Source organism: Scyliorhinus torazame, chromosome 3, assembly GCF_047496885.1.
Source record: "Scyliorhinus torazame isolate Kashiwa2021f chromosome 3, sScyTor2.1, whole genome shotgun sequence".
Taxonomy (NCBI): Eukaryota; Metazoa; Chordata; class Chondrichthyes; order Carcharhiniformes; family Scyliorhinidae; genus Scyliorhinus; species Scyliorhinus torazame.
The window spans coordinates 186,485,089-186,499,153 of record NC_092709.1 but is presented as its reverse complement, the minus strand read 5'-3'; the positions used below and the strand labels follow the sequence as shown (position 1 = coordinate 186,499,153).

The 14,065-nt window shown below is 47.8% G+C and overlaps 1 protein-coding gene across 1 annotated transcript in view; it reads right to left on the bottom strand.

Annotated features, from left to right (window-relative positions):
• Window positions 1-6,486: 6,486 nt before the first annotated feature.
• The window catches only part of LOC140408835 (beta-klotho-like), a 44,298-nt gene continuing 36,719 nt past the window's right edge, over window positions 6,487-14,065 (bottom strand). The window contains exon 5 of the mRNA XM_072496589.1: window positions 6,487-7,533. Within this exon, the coding sequence (XP_072352690.1) occupies window positions 7,208-7,533 (326 nt within the window). The 3' untranslated portion in view covers window positions 6,487-7,207. The remainder of the gene's footprint in view (window positions 7,534-14,065) is intronic.

Below are 14,065 nucleotides of genomic sequence, written 5' to 3'. Positions count from 1 at the left end.
TCCGGCTGATAACCTGGAATGTAAGGGGACTGTATAGGCCGGTTAAGCGGGCCCGCGTGTTCGCGCACCTGAAGGGGCTCAAGGCGGATGTGGTTATGTTCCAGGAGACACACCTGAAGGTGGCAGACCAGGTAAGATTGAGGAAGGGGTGGGTAGGGCAGGTGTTTCACTTGGGGCTAGATGCCAAAAATCGAGGGGTGGCGATCTTGGTGGGAAAGAAGGTGTCATTCGAGGCGTCGAGCATTGTGGCAGATAATGGCGGTAGGTACATAATGGTAAGTTGTAAGCTGCAGGGAGAGAGGGTGGTACTGGTCAATGTGTATGCTCCGAACTGGGACGATGCGGGTTTTATGCGGCGTATGTTGGGTCGGATCCCAGACTTGGAAGTGGGGGGCCTGATAATGGGGGGAGACTTTAACACGGTGTTGGATCCGGCACTGGAACGCTCCAGGTCTAGGATGGGTAGGAAGCCGGCGGCGGCTAGAGTGTTGAGGTGATTTATGGACCAAATGGGAGGGGTGGACCCTTGGAGATTTGCAAGGCCGGGGACTAGGGAATTTTCATTCTTCACACATGTCCATAAGGCTTATTCTCGAATCGACTTTTTCATTTTGAGTACGGCGCTGATAGCGAGAGTAGAGGATACCGAGTATTCGGCAATAGCCATTTCGGACCACGCCCTGCATTCGGTGGACTTGGAGATGGGGAGGAGAGGGACCAGCGCCCGCTGTGGCGCTTGGAGGTGGGGCTGTTGGCGGACGAGGAGGTGAACGAGCGGGTCCGAGGAAGGATAGAGAGGTACTTGGAGACCAACGACAACGGGGAGGTCCGAGTGGGGATGGTATGGGAGGCACTGAAGGCGGTGGTGAGGGGAGAGCTGATCTCCATTAGGGCCCACAAGGAGCGGAGGGAGCGGGGGGAGAGGGAGAGGCTGGTGGGGGAGATGTTGAGGGTAGACAGGAGGTATGTGGAAGAGCCTGAGGAATGATTGTTGAGGAAGAGGCGCAGCCTCCAGGCCGAATTCGACCTGGTGACCACCAGGAAGGCGGTGGTGCAATGGAGGAAGGCCCAGGGGGCAGTCTACGAGTACGGGGAAAAGGCAAGTCGGATGCTGGCGCATCAGCTTCAGAGGCGGGACACAGCTAGGGAGATCCGGGGGAGTTAAGGACAGGGGAGGGAGCGTGGTGCGGAGTGGGATGGCATCAATGGGGTCTTCAGGGACTTCTACGAGGAATTGTACCGATCCGAGCCCCCACGGGAGGAGGGAGGGCTGGGCCGTTTCCTGGATCAATTGAGGTTTCCAAAGGTGGAAGAGGGACTGGTGGCGGGACTGGGGGCCCCGATTGAGCTGGAGGAGCTGATCAAAGGGATAGGAAGCATGCAGGCGGGGAAGGCACCGGGGCTGGACGGTTTACCGGTCGAGTTCTATAAAAAATATATGGACCTGTTGGGCCCGCTGTTAGTTAGGACCTTTAATGTGGCAAGGGAGGGGGGGGGGCTTTACCCCCGACGATGTCCCGGGCACTGATCTCCTTGATCCTGAAGCGGGACAAGGAACCCCTGCAATGTGGGTCTTACAGACTGATTTCCTTGCTGAATGTAGATGCCAAGGTGCTGGCGAAGGTCTTAGTCACGAGGATTGAGGATTGTGTGCCGCAGATCATCCATGAAGACCAGACGGGGTTTGTGAAGGGGAGGCAGTTGAACGCGAATGTGCGGAGGCTTTAGAACGTTATCATGATGCCGGCGAGGGAGGGGGAGGCAGAGATAGTGGTGGCGATGGACGCTGAGAAAGCCTTTGATAGGGTAGAGTGGAGGTACCTGTGGGAGGTGCTGAAGAGGTTCGGGTTTGGGGAGGGGTTTGTCAGGTGGGTTAGGCTGTTGTATGACGTCCCGATGGCGAGTGTGGCCACAAATAGGAGGAGGTCTGAGTACTTTCAGTTGCACCGAGGGACGAGACAGGGGTGTCCCCTGTCCCCCCTGCTCTTCGCACTGGCGATTGAACCTCTGGCTATGGCACTGAGAGAGTCGAGGAACTGGAGGGGGTTGGTGCAGGGTGGGGAGGAGCATAGGGTGTCGCTTTATGCGGACGACCTGTTGCTGTATGTGGCAGACCCGGTGGGAGGAATGCCAGAGGTAATGAGGATCCTTAGGGAATTCGGGGACTTTTCGGGGTACAAGCTCAATATGAGGAAGAGCGAGCTGTTCGTAGTTCAGCTGGGGGACCAAGAGAGGGGGATTGGCGAGCTCCCACTAAAAAGGGCGGAGAGGAGCTTCAGATATTTGGGGGTCCAGGTGGCCAGGAGCTGGGGGGCCCTGCATAGGCTTAACTTTACAAGGCTGGTGGAGCAAATGGAAGAGGTGTTCAAGAGGTGGGACGCGTTGCCGCTGTCCCTGGCGGGTAGGGTGCAGTCAATCAAAATGACGGTGCTCCCAAGGTTTTTGTTCCTGTTCCAGTGCCTCCCCGTGTTTATCCCGAAGGCTTTTTTCAGGCGGGTTAACAGTATAACGGGGTTTGTGTGGGCGCGAGGGACTCCAAGGGTGAGAAGGGTGTTCCTGGAGCGGAGTAGAGATAGGGGGGGGCTGGCGCTGCCTAACCTCTGTGGGTACTACTTGGCCGCCAATGCGACGATGGTGCGCAAGTGGGTGATGGAGGGGGAGGGGGCTGCAAGGAAGAGGCTGGAGACGGCGTCCTGTGTGGGTACGAATCTGGGGGCGCTGGCAACGGCGCCGCTGCCGCTCCCTCCAAGGAGGTATACCACGAGCCCGGTGGTGGTGGCGGTCCTCCAAATTTGGGGGCAGAGGCGGCGGCACAGGGGGAAGTTAGGGCCTCGGCGAGGCCCCCATTACGGGGGAACCACCAGTTCGCCCCAGGAAGAACAGGTGGAGGGTTTTCGGGGTGGCACAGGGCAGGGATACGAAAATTGGGGGACCTGTTTGTGGACGGGAAGTTCGCGAGCCTGGGTGAGCTGGAGGAGAAGTACGGGCTCCCCCCCGGGGAACACCTTCAGGTACTTACAGGCAAGGGCGTTTGCCAGACGGCAGGTGGTGGAATTCCCACGGCTACTGCCACACACAGTACAGGACAGGGTGCTCTCGGGGGCAGGGGGGGGTGGGGGGGTGGGTGGGAGTGGAGAAGATCTCGGAAACTTACCAGGTGATGCAGGAGGAGGAGGAGGCCTCGGTGGTGGAGTTGAAAGGTAAGTGGGAGGAGGAGTTGGGAGAGGAGATCGAAGAGGGGACGTGGGCAGATGCCCTAGGGAGGGTGAACTCTTCCTCTTCATGCGCGAGGCTCAGCCTCATACAGTTTAAGGTGCTGCACAGGGCACATGACTGGGACAAGGATGAGCCGGTTCTTTGGGGGTGAGGACAGGTGTGTTAGGTGCTCAGTGAGCCCAGCAAATCACACCCATTTGTTCTGGGCATGTCCAGCGCTGGAGGAATTTTGGAAGGGCGTAGCGAGGACGGTGTCAAGGGTGGTAGGATCCAGGGTGAAACCGGGCTGGGGGTTCACAATATTTGGGGTGGCAGAGAAGCCGGGAGTACAGGAGGCGAAAGAGGCCGGAATTCTGGCCTTTGCATCCCTGGTAGCCCGGCGAAGGATTCTCCTTCAGTGGAAAGATGCGAGGCCCCCAAGCGTGGATCAGCGATATGGCAGGGTTCATTAAATTGGAGAGGGTGAAATTCGCCTTAAGGGGATCGGTACAAGGGTTCTTTAGGCGGTGGCAACCGTTCTTAGACTTTCTGGCAGAACGATAGACATTGGTCAATGGCAGCAGCAGCTCGGGGGGGGGTTACTTTATTTTTGTTTATGTTATTTACACTGGAGGGCCTGAGGGGGTGTATACACCTGTTGTGTTAAGTCGGGGTGTCAATGTTAATTTATTATTTATGTACGGGGGGGGGGGGGGGGGGGGGGGGGAGGGGTTTGGGGGGTTGCTTTTTTAGATTGTGTTTTGTACTTAACCCTGTTGGGTTCTTTTTTCTTTCTCATTTTGTTATTGATATTTTATGAAAACCTTTAATAAAAATTATTTTAAAAAAAAAAGAGTTTTTTGCAGTTTTTTGCTATGGCGCGTTGGAACTTGTCGATCGAAAGAGCACCCTACCCAAGCCCACACCTCCACCCTATCCCCATAACCCAGTAACCCCACCTAACACTAAGGGCAATTTTTGACACTAAGGGCAATTTAGCATGGCCAATCCACCTAACCCGCACATCTTTGGACTGTGGGATGAAACCGGAGCACCCGGAGGAAACCCATGCACACACGGGGAGAACGTGCAGACTCCGCACAGACAGTGACCCAAGCCAGGAACCTTGGACCCTGGAGCTGTGAAGCAATTGTGCTAACCACTATGCTACCGTGCTGCCCTCTGGGCATTGCCACTGATCAGAAATTGAACTGGGATAGTCATACAAATACTGTGGCTATAAGAGCAGGTCAGAGGCTAGGAATCCTGCGGCGAGTAACTCACCTCCAGACTCCCCAAAGCCTGTCCGCCATCTGCAAGGCACAAGTCAGGAGTGTAATATAATACTTTCCACTTGACTGGATTAGTGCGGCTCCAACAACACTCAAGAAGCTCGATACCATCCAGGACAAAGCAGCCCACTTGATTGGCACCTCTTCCACAAACCTTCACTCCCTCCACCACCGTCGCCCTGTAGCAGCAGTGTGTACCATCTACAAGATGCACTGCAGGAACCCACTAAGGCTCCTTAGGCAGCATCCACCAAACCCATGACCACTACCATCTAGAAGGACAAAGACTGCAAATACATGGGATCACCACCACTTGGAAGTTCCCTTCCAAATCACTCACCATCCTGACTTGTCACTGGGTCAAAATCCTGGAACTCTCTCCCAAATAGCACAGTGGGTGTAAATAAACCACATGGACTGCAGCAGTTCAAGAAGGCAGCTCACCACCACCTTCTCAAGGGTAATTAGGGATGGGCAACAAATGTTGGCCTAGCCAGCAAAGTCCACATTCCATAAACATTCATTTTAAAAATTAATTAATTAAGTGGAAGTAGGATATTATGCAATAATACAGCAAATGAGTCAGATCAAAGTGCTGCCATCCTGCCAGGCCACCTCCCAACCAGTGATAAGCAATTAAGTAACTAACAGGATGAGGAGGCTCCATGAACATTCTTATCCTAAATGAAGGCAGAGCCCAGGACCTGAGTGCAGAAGACGAGGCTGAAGTGTTTGCAACTTCCTTCAACCAGAAAAGCTGAGTAGATGATCATTCTTGCTCTTCTGCTGAGAACCCACTGTCACAGTTGCCAGTCTTAGGCCAATTTGATTCACTATACATGACAGCAAAAAACTGACTGGGCACAGCAAAAGCTCCATGCCCTGATGATATCCTGGCTAGAGTGCTGAAAGCCATTGCTCCAGAACTAACTGTACTTTGAAACAAATTGCTCTTATACAGCTACAATAATACCATCTACCCAATGATTTGAAACATTTCCCAAGGATACAAGGTAGGCTATTTAGAACTGATATGAGGAGGACAGCACGGTGGTGCATTGATTAGCACTGTTGCCTCATGGCACTGAGGTCCCAGGTTTGATCCCGGCTCTGGGTCACTGTCCGTGTGGAGTTTGCACATTCTCCCCATGTTTGCGTGGGCTTCCCCCCCACAACCCGAAGATGTGCAGCGTAGGTGGATTGGCCATGCTAAATTGCCCCTTAATTGGAGAAAAATGAATTGGGTACTCTAAATTTATTTTTAAAAAAGAACTGAGATGAGGAGAACTTTCTTCACTCAGAGGATGGTAAACCTGTAGAATTCTCTAACATAGAAGGTTGTGGAGATCAAGTCACTGAAATGGATAGACTTCTAGACAGTAAAGGTGTCAAGGGATATGGGGAGAGAACAGGAGAGATAGGGTATCAATCGTGATCATATTGAATGGCGGAGCAGGCTCAATGGGCTAAATGGCCTCCTCCTGCTCCTATTTTCTATGTTTCTAAATCAAAAGCAGGACAAATCCAATCTGGACAATTGCATTCTAGGAATTAGCTATGGAAGCAGACAAAAGTGTGCATTTGTGCATCATCAGGTGTGGGAAAACAATTGGAATGGAATAGGTTCCATTGGTGATACGACCATTCTCAATAGGTGAGCCTATAAAGTCAGTGCTAGCAGTCTATTCCCATGGAGGGTATCACAGCAAAGCCCTCCTCTCCTCACATGATTATGAGCAGAAACTATGGCTTGTATTGCACTTTACTTGGCTGAAAGATGTTGAGACCAATTGTAGCACGTGCATTCTCACCTGGGCTGTGATTAGCAAACTAGGTACAGACCAAATGATCTATTAGGTAAGGTCAGAGGGCAGGTGTAGCCATGGAACTGCATCCATCTTAAGGCCTTTAGGAAAGGAGGAAAAAATAGAGTCAACAGATTAAAGAAGGTGTCAAAAACGTATTAACGTAAAAACCAATGATAATGTACATACTACCACTGAACTTTTAATAATATAATAAATTATGTTACTTCATATGGAGAAATATACCAGCCACAATACAGTATACAAGTTTTAACAAATAACATTCTCAGGTACAGAAAAATATGATATAAAGATGTAAAAGCCAAGTACACATGTACGTAAATATATTCCCATTGATTGAAGCATTCAAACCAATAAAATAATTTCTCTTTAACTTCACCGACAAAGGAAAATATACTAATATGTGTTTCTTTTACAGGCATTCCACCTCAAAGGTCTGTAAAAGAAAAATGTAATACCCCAAGTAAGGTGAGTGAGTCCAGATGACAACCAGCTCTGTGAGTGACTCTCACATCATTTCGGATGACGCTGAACCTTCAGGAGTTTCAGCTGCTGGGCTGGATAGATCAGATGACCACTGCTTGGCTCCTGATCACCTAATATATCTATGATGTTTGCTTTGTATGAATATAACTGCTGTTCATGTCCCGTTGACCTCAGAAACAAAACTAAACTGGAATCTACCAACTGACAATGGTAACTTGCATTCCTTTATCTGTTAATGTGGTGTTTTCTTGATGAAACTATGTTTCATTGATGCCATTTCCCTCCTTTTCATGCATGAGAAATCTGGTAATGAAAAATGGTGTCGAAGCAGCTAAATGTACAGGCCATACACACGTGCTGGAGAATAAAGCCTCCAGGCGGTCCTTTGTGAAGTTGTAGCTATTTGACTTAGTATAGCTTTCTTTGCTTTCTCTTATGTATGAAAATAATTGTGGCGAGCAGTACGGTGGTGAGCAGAAGACATAATCCAAAGAATATAAATATTTTTTCCTCTTTTAAGAGTAGACACATGGGGCAGTGCCTTGGTCTGTCCTGCCTGGGGCATTGTTTTCTTGACATTCCCAAAGGAAAACCATTGGCACGGATTAGTTTATTGTAAAACTTTACTGAAGATTTTGGTTCAGAAACATCGAGGAATCTCAATGACAGCTCATTTGTGTCTTTTAATTTCAAGGCATAGTACCCTCTGACATTGACGTGGTCTAGTAGGTGTGCTGTGGACAAAAATGAACATTTATTTCTTAAAAAGTAAATCACATTGTCACATTTTAAAATAATTTTTCTCTCCAGCCTATACATTATTCCCTGAGAGCATGGGTGCTGCAGTCTTCTAGCGATGCCAGTCTGTAACCAGACTCTACAGAGTTTGCAAAAGTAGCACTGGGTTGACTTGCCTTCTGCTTTTGCCTTTTGACCTTCACCTTCAGCCAGTAGGGCTCCCATCCTCCCCACTCCCTGCCAAAGGTTAGTCAAGACTTAGAAATCAATGTATGAGGAAGATATCAATAAAGTTTATTTAAAATTCTGTTTATCCTTAAAGCTTGTTGGTAAATGCCCTGCGTTGTGATACTGAGCCATGGACACAAGGCAAGCACTGGTTTGGCTCCTAATCAATCCTGGGTTTGCTAATTACAGCGTGACCAATAGTAGAATCAGCCTTAATGTCCCGGAGTCAGAGTACGAAAATCAAGCAGCACATGAAGGGACAGCTATGGAAAAGCCTCTACCATTACTGGAGGGATTCGAGAAAGTCATAGGCCCCAACTGAGCAGAAGCATGGTTAAATTGGTATCAGAGATTTTCTAAATATTAAGCCTCATCGGGCCTTGCTATGAAGGTGAGCCATGAGCAGGTTAGCACGCTGTTATGTAATGGTTGGCTTCACAGTGGTATCCTCATCAGGCAGGGTATCAATGAGGAAAAAGCCATGTATGATGAAGTAGTCAAAGCCACTTGATATACATTTCAATCTGAAAATTAATATTATTGCTGAGCAGGCTAAATGTAACACACATACCTAACAACAAGGGGAAGCACTGATCTACTTATAAACGACCCGTATGGCACCTTAAAAATGAGCTGTTCAGAGATAGAATTGTCATGGGAATGTTGGATGATGCCTTGTCTGACAACTCACAGTCAAAAGATGATCTAAACCTCAGTAAAGGCAATCCAACTGAACAGAGAAGCGGAGGTGAGGAAGCCAAAATGACCTGTGATTGGAGGTGATGGGGAAATCCTATCTCAAAAGCAACTGACTCAGTACAATATGTCAAATTTCAAAACAGAAGCTGTTGCAAAAAAGAAGGGGAGTCAGGAGGAGGGTCTTTCAGCAGCCTCAGCTGACTGTAACTGGTGTGGCAGAGAAAAACACAGGCGTGAAAACTGTCCTGCCCTGTCATTCATGTAGAAAGATGGACCACTTGCAGATTATCTGCGGTAACAAGAAACGTGCACAGGCTACACATAAAAGGAAACTATCAAAAGGTGGCAAGGTTCATGAGCAGATGACATCTGTAATATCACAGGACCTACGGGGTGGGAATGCTCGTCTTCCCTGTGCTCCTTGCGGAGTACGAGCTCCCCGCTAGGGGTGGGGTATCTCGTTATTTCTGGGTTATTTCTTCTGGCCAACAATATCAAGGAGTGGTTAGCACTGCTGCCTCAAGACAACGAGGACCCGGGTTCGATCTGGGCTCCGGGTCACAGTTCCTGTGGAGTTTGTACATTCTCCCTGCTTCTGCGTGGGTCTCATCCTCACAACCTAAAGATGTGCAGGGTAGTTGAATTGGCCACGCTAAATTGCCCCTTAAAAAACAAGATTTCAAACAATATCACGGAGAACATGCTCCAGACAGTCATACTATTGACGGTCTATGGACTGCATACGGTCGGGGTGACCCGGAGTCTCACGTAACCGGCAACGTTGCATACCGCAAACATTTGACCAGTTTGTGACAATTGTGGTGCAACATTTTGCACCAACGCCGTCGCTAATTGTTCAAAAATACGAGTTTAATACGGCGGAGAGGTCCACCAGTGAGTCCATCACCAAGGTTGTATCTCAGCTACAGAAGGTAACCACGTTTTTGTGAGTATGGAACTGTTTTGTCCGATATGCTCCACATTTGTTTAGTCTGCAGTAATAATAACAAGGAGACTCAGAGAAAGCTTTTGGGTGACGTCGCCCTGACTTTTCAGCAGACGCTACAGATCTCCCTGTCCCAAGAAAGTGCGGAACACGGCGTCCAAGAGATACAGGATGTGGACATCTTTGGGTTGTGTGGATGAGACTCACGCAGAAGCAGGGAGAATGTGCAAACTCCACAGGACCTGTGACCCGGAGCCCGGATCGAACCCGGGTCCTCATCGCCATGGAGGTGAACCTTTAAGAAGGTCAACTCTCATGTGGTATCCCTGCAACCTGGACTGAACGTTGCTGTGACTTTGGCCACAGATTGGCAAAAAGATGGCCACTGAGACGTGCATCCTCCCTGGATTTGGCAGAAAGGAACTCTGGTCCGTGTGCGACGTGTGAACGCCAGTATAGACGTCCTCGCAGACAGCAGGAAGGCCAGTGCTCCAGGAGTCCCAGTCGAGGTAGGCGTCAGCCCAGGATCTGGGCCTTGCATCCGGATGATCCAGAAGAGAATGAGGTTGAAATGCAGCTGAATGTTTGGCTGCGCACCGTGTGGCCCCCATTTGTGTTTTGATGCAAGTAAATGGTCATAAGCTCCAAATGGAGCTGGATACGGGAGCGGCTGTTTCTGTGACGGCGTACAGCACTTTTGATTTATCAAACAGGGAGTGCATTTTGTCTTTCACTGACACAGCGGCTCGGTTGGCCATTTACACAGGGGAACGGCTACAAATCGTGGGTTCCACCCTCACTCCGGTGGTTTGTGGCCACCAGTCGGTTTGTCTTCCCCTCGTTGTTGTGCAAGGAAATGGTCTTAGCCTGTTTAGCTATACCAGCTGCAACTGGATTGGCAGCATAACTTCCAAGTGGGGGCAGGTGGTCTCTGTACGGTGCTGAGCAATTTCCCAGAGGTTTTCCAGCCAGGTTTGGGTACCATTAAAGGAACCGTGACCAAAATCCAGGTGGACCTGGACACTTAGCCCTGATATTTAGTGCCCGCGACAGTGGAGAAGGTTGAGACCGAACATCAGCGTTTAGAACGTTTGGACATCATTCGTTGTACGTGATTCAGATTCAGAGTTATTCGCTCTCGAGCAGGAAAGCCTGAACCAACTTGCATCTGATTTGTAGAATAGGGGAAATGAAAAGCTGTAAAGATTAGCCCAAAAACAAGAGAGCTGAACTTCCACAGCTGTTCATAGGTCTAAGAAAGCTAAAGTCTGCATACCACATAACTCTACATCCAGAAAAGAAGCCAGTGTGCCTGTCTGAACACCCAGAGAACTTCCGCATCCATTCATGACCAAAGTAGGAAGTGGCTCTATGTTGAAGCAGGAGGCTATTTCACCTGTGACCGAACTAATAAGCTGCTGCACAGGGATGATTCCGGTGTGAAAAATCCAACGGCTCTATCAGAATTTGCATAGATCTTACACTGAACAAGGCAGTTTACCATAAAGCTAAATTATGAAAGAAATTCAATTTTCATGAAGTTAGATGGAATTTGTGTTTTTTGGCAACTACAAGAGTTTAATTTTCTATAGGTCACATGGGCAATATCCTGATCCATGGATCTACTCAGACAGACCATGACACTAGAGTGCAAGCTGTGCTGCAATGCCTAGAGGAAGCCGGACTTACAACAACAAATGCTAATTCTCACAGTCGACTGTCAAGTTCCTTGGGCAAAGGTGGGTGCATCCAGCATCAGAGTTGATCCATAGAAAACAAGTGCAATCAAGGAGTTTACTCCTCAAAATGTGACTGAGCTCCAGATATTCATTCGGTATGGTAAACCAAGTCAGAAAGTTACTGCCCAACCTCGACAATGAGTCATTATACCAGCTGTTGTAACAGAGTAATACATGGTCCTGGAAGCACAACAGAGGTCTTTTAAGAAAGTGAGAGATTCTGATATTACCTAATATTTGGGCTCACTATGACCCAGAGCTACCCACTGTCGTTGCTGCAGATGCATCTTCCACAAGACTGGGAGTGGTAGATACAGATGAATGAAGATCACAGACCAGTTTAATATGCATCCTGTTCACTGACAGAAACCGAACAGAGATTTGGAGTTGTAGAGAAAGAAGCATTAGCTGCTATATGGGCTTGTGAGAAGTTCACAGATAATATCCTTTGATATGTTCTTTACTGTAGCCACAAAGAGAAAGAATCAGAGGTGGCACACATTGAGTTTAGCGCAAGGGGTTTACTTACAAAATGCTACTCAAACAGGGTACAATGGTGAATTTTTACATTGACAACAACCACAACTCTACCAGCAGCAACTCAGCAACTGAATGAAATCAGAGATGCACAGAAATCGGATGAAGAATGTGCTCAGGTCAGAAAGTGCTGCACTGAAAAATGGCCAACATACATACCACATAATCCCACTCTCAGTCTGTGCTATGAACAGAGAGGACACCTCAGTGTCGTTGATAATTTACTCATTCATGAAGAGATATTTGTCATTCCTAGAGATCTGAGACTCAACATATGACCATGATTGCACCAAGGACATTTGGGCATCACAAAATGTTGAGCCAGAGCAAGATATTTCTTTTTGGTGGCCAGGTGTCTCAAAATCATTGGATAAGATTATATCAAGTTGTACGTGTGCTATTCATCATGAGGAGACAAGAGAGGTGTTGATGCATCTTCCTTGCCATCACAAACTTGGTAAGGTCTTAAAATAGATCTCTTCGAACACAGAGATAAGATATTCTTGGTCATAGTAGACTACTGTTCCAGGTGGATGGAAGTCAAGCTACTGCAGGGTAACACTTCTGAAGCAGTGATTATATCCCTGAAGGAAATATTTTCATGGACTCCCAGACCTTCTAACATCAGACAAAGAACTATAGTTTGCAATGAATACTTTAAAGAGTTCACAGCATTATTTGGATTTGCCAATATACCCTCCAGGTTCACCAAGATACCCTCAGCCAATGGTAAAGCTGAAAGAGAGTGCATACTGTAAATACATTGCTAAAGAAGAACACAGACATCTAACTTGCACTTCTGGACTATTGTTCAACTTGGTTTCAAAATGGTTCAGCAACATGTGAACTTCTGATGGGAAGAAGACTGAGAATTTAACTCCCTACTGCCCACACACACTCATGTCAGGTATAAAGCTGATGACTTGGACAATGTGAGGGAGAAACAGGATAAATATCAAATCAAGAAAATACTGTGGATGCTGGAAATGTGATATAAAAACAGAAAAGACTGGATAAACTCAGCAGGGTTGGCAGCATCTGTGGAGAAAAACAATTAATGTTTTGGATCTAAATGACCCTTCTACAGAATGCCATTCTAACCAAACATGAAACTATGACGAGCATCACAAGACATACAACCTGTCACACTTCCAACCAGGAGGCCAAGCTCAATAAAAGAAGAGTTTGAACAGTTGCCACATCCATGGCCCCATCTCATCCAAACGCAGCACAGAACAGTGAGATAGAACGGACTTGCTCCGGTTCCCCTACAGAAGCAGTCACCTACCCAATCTAACCCGCCTGAGATGCTGCATTAATCCACCAAGTTAGATGACAACCTGACTGGTGAACCCATGTTATCTACCAAGACCCCTCCTGTCCAGCAGAGCCTGGAAGACCACCTGTAGGGCTCAAACCCTCAAACCCCTCTAGAGAAGAGGATCTGTTCTGGTAGATTCAGGAAACCGCCATAATGGTTGTCTTTAGAACAAGAAGAGGACATAAGAAAAGAACACAAAATTAAGGACTGCAAAACACCAGAATTTAAAATGGTTGTTCGTTTGATCATTGCAATTATAGAAATGGGAACAGAGACTTGGGGAAGATATAGTGTAATGGGTTGATTCTAACTATTTAATATGCTTCACCTTATGATTCTCTCACTCATGCAGACTTGTGGAAGATAACAGTAAGACATGTTCAAATAAATCGGTTTACAGGCTCATTCTAGCGCTGCACGGTGGCACAGTGGTTAGCACTGCTGCCTCACAGCGCAGGGACCCAGGTTCAATTCTGACCTCGGGTGACTGTCTGTGTGGAGTTTGAATGTTCTCCCTGTGTCTGTGTGGGTTTCCTCCGGGTACTCCGGTTCCTTCCACAGTCCAAATATGTGCAGGGGTTAGGTTGATTGGACATGCTAAATTGCCACTAAGTGTGCAAAGGTTAGGTGGGGACAGGACTGGGGATTGGGCCTGGGTTGGGTGATCTTTCCAAGGGTTGGTGCAGACTCGTTGGGCTGAATGTCCTCCTTCTGAATTGTAGAGATTCTATGATATCCTCCATATTTCACCTAAATTAGACTCATCTTGTATTAACCAGATATCCAGACATTCATGTTTTCCAGCAGGAGTCATGGACAACATTCATGAATAGGAACTCTGGTTGGTCTTTACCCATGTTGACTGAAGCTAATTATAGCTGAGTTCAGTTAACTTTGGACTGACCCTGGTTACATCTCTCAGCCTTGGACTACTCCAGGAACTGAGCTACAGGACAAGTTCCGTATACCTACTTTATTTAATCTAATTTTAACTATTGGCATAAATGGGATAAATTGTCATTTTTGAGTTATCATGTCAGCTGCCTATGGGATAAAGA